This window comes from Propithecus coquereli, unplaced genomic scaffold (genome assembly GCF_000956105.1).
Source record: "Propithecus coquereli isolate 6110/MARCELLA unplaced genomic scaffold, Pcoq_1.0 Scaffold378, whole genome shotgun sequence".
Lineage (NCBI taxonomy): Eukaryota > Metazoa > Chordata > Mammalia > Primates > Indriidae > Propithecus > Propithecus coquereli.
Genome location: NW_012149485.1, coordinates 3,766,945 through 3,769,711, shown reverse-complemented (window position 1 = coordinate 3,769,711; position 2,767 = coordinate 3,766,945). Strand labels below are relative to the sequence as shown.

Genomic DNA, 2,767 nt, shown 5'->3' with positions numbered 1-2,767 from the left:
ACATCTGGCTAGGTGACCACTAAAAGGAAGAAAGGGAGACTATACACATTGGGGAACAATTAACAGTCCTTTTCTCAGTGGTTGAGGTCTTAGGGAGAGGACACAGTCTAACTCCTAGTCAGTGGGAGTTAATAAATAAATTTTTAAACTTTACATTGCATTATAAAATATACATACCAAAACTACACAAATCATAAGTGGACGACTTGGTGAATTTTCACAAAGTGAACACACCTGTGTAGTTAGCGTGCAAGTCAAGAAATTGAACCATCGGTACCCCAGGGTTCGAGTTTCTTCGCCACCAGAAGGAAGAGTCACAGGGAAGGCGATTCGTTTCGCCAGGTCGCAAGGCAGAGGCGGGGCCCGGGATGGTCTAGGGTGCGACACCAGGCAAATGGGGCGTGACCAAGTGGAGAGGCGGGGCCCGGCAAGCTCTGCGAGGTCTTGAGGCCAGGAAGGGGCGGTGTCTGATGGCGTCACGCATGGGGGCGGGATTTCCTGGCCCGCAGTCCCGGCTAGAACGAAGGGGCGTGGTCACTTATGAGCGGTAAAAAGGGACGAGGCTAAGCAAAGGCAGAATTTCGCAGCTAGGATGGGCGGTGCCGAAAGCGAGCTGAGCCACTGAGGGCGAGTCAGGTGTGGAGAAGTTGGCCGGGCTTCGCGAGAGGAGGGGCTTCGAGTCACTTTAGGGCCGGAAACGCGCGGCGTAACGCCGGGGGCGGGGTCTCGTGGCGTCTGGGCTGCGGCGAGGGGTGGGGCCGGGCGCGCGCTCCAACATGGCGATGAACGTGTTCCCGTTCCGCGACGTTCGCGCTGCGCCGGATCCTGTGCTAGAGGCCGGCCCGGTGGCACACGGGCCACTGCCGGTGCCTCTGGTGCTGGACAACGGGTCGTTTCAGGTCCGTGCCGGCTGGGCATGTCCCGGACTGGACCCGGGCCCTGAGCCGCGCCTGCAGTTTCGCGCGGTGTGCGCCCGCGGGCGTGGCGGGGCGCGGGGCGGGGCGGGCCCGCAGGTGGGCAATGCACTGGGCAGTCTGGAGCCGCTGCGCTGGATGCTGCGCTCGCCCTTCGACCGCAACGTGCCTGTCAACCTGGAGCTGCAGGAGCTGCTGCTTGACTACAGCTTCCAGCACCTGGGTGTCTCCTCACAGGTGAAGAGCCGGGTGGGCTGGGCTGGGCTTGAGGGTGGGGTGAGGTCTTGTCTCCCCTCACTCCCCTTTCTTAGAGATTATAGTCGTTTCAGTAGCTCCGATAGTCATTTCGTCAATCGAGCAAATACTAAGCGCCTGTACTAGGCGCTGCGGGTATAGCAGCAAATAGAACACCGCATCTTTTCTCTTGGAGTACACATCGGGGCATATATGCTCTTTGGTAATATACTCATTTGTTAACAAATATGTATTGAGCACCTACTCTGTGTCAGGCACTCTTTTAGGTACTTAGAATACATCTGTACCATAAGAAAACTTCCTGTGCTTATGGAGCTAGTATGGAAAGATGCTCTAGCATAAAAAGACAGACAATAAACAATAGAATTATGTAGTAGAGTCTATGCCATAATAGGAGAAGAGGGAGTTATATTTTTTCAATAAGATGGGCAGGGGAGAACTCATGGGGAAGGTGATGTTTGAACAAGGATTTGAAGGAGGTGATTAACAGAACAAGCCGTGTAAATATCTGAGGGAAAGGTATTCTAGTCATAGGGAGTAGACAGTGAAAAAGGCCCTAAGGCCAGAATGTGCCCTAATGCTAATTGCAGGGCAACAGGAGTGAGGGGGGGAGTAGTACCTGGAAGAGGTACTACCTGCATTTGATCTTAACCAAAAAAAGCGAGGTGTGGTGGAAGAGGTATGACCTGGAAGAGGATGTCAGAGAGGTAGCGAGGGGGCAAATCACACACCTTCTGGCTTTTACTCTGAGTGAAATGGGGAGCCACTGCAGATTGTTGAGCAGAGGAAGAACATGACTCAGTTTCAGTACAGTCACTGTTGCTGCTTTGTGGAGAATGGACTGTCATGGGTCATCGGGTGGAAACGGGGACCAATTAGGAGGCTGTTGCAATAACCCAGGTGAGGGATGACGGTGATTTAGATGGGGGAGGTAGCAGGGAATGTGGTTAGAAGCAGTTGGGTTCTGGAAATATTTTGAAGACAGAGCCAACACGATTTGCTGACAGTTTGGATGGCACTTAATAAATTGACTCTACTTTCATATTTTCCTGTAGAGATGAGAGAGAAAACCTACTGATCAGGTTTTTGATTAAGAGACCAAAGCAAATTCAGCCCTGAAATAAGGGTTTTGGGTTCTTTTATGCTTTAAAAGAGTATTCTGATACCACTCATCTATTTGCCTTTTTCTTTCAAAGTAGGGTTGCGTTGATCATCCCGTAGTTTTGACAGAAGCTGTGTGCAACCCATTGTATTCACGACAAATGATGTCAGAGCTTCTTTTTGAGTGCTATGGGATTCCCAAGGTTGCCTATGGAATAGACAGCCTCTTCAGCTTCTACCACAATAAGCCAAAGAACTTGATGTCCAGTGGGCTCATCATTTCATCTGGATACCAGTGCACGCATATTTTACCCATCTTAGAAGGGAGGTGAGTTGCACTTGTGGTGTTTGAGTGCTATTTTGAGAAGCATTCAGGAAACATTTAGTGCCTACTTTAAAGGCAGAGTAGAAAGAGCACGTAGCCTAGGAACTGAGCCTCTGGGTTTGGCTTTGACCTACCTCACTGTGGGACTATGAGTAGGTCACTTTACCTCTCC

At 51.1% G+C, this 2,767-nt stretch overlaps 1 protein-coding gene across 1 annotated transcript in view; it reads left to right on the top strand.

Moving 5' to 3' along the window:
• The first annotated feature begins 757 nt into the window (after positions 1–757).
• ACTR5 (ARP5 actin-related protein 5 homolog (yeast)) overlaps positions 758–2,767 on the top strand; it is a 21,010-nt gene continuing 19,000 nt past the window's right edge. The window contains exons 1-2 of the mRNA XM_012652057.1: positions 758–1,151; positions 2,369–2,598. Of these exons, the coding sequence (XP_012507511.1) occupies positions 777–1,151; positions 2,369–2,598 (605 nt within the window). The 5' untranslated portion in view covers positions 758–776. The remainder of the gene's footprint in view (positions 1,152–2,368; positions 2,599–2,767) is intronic.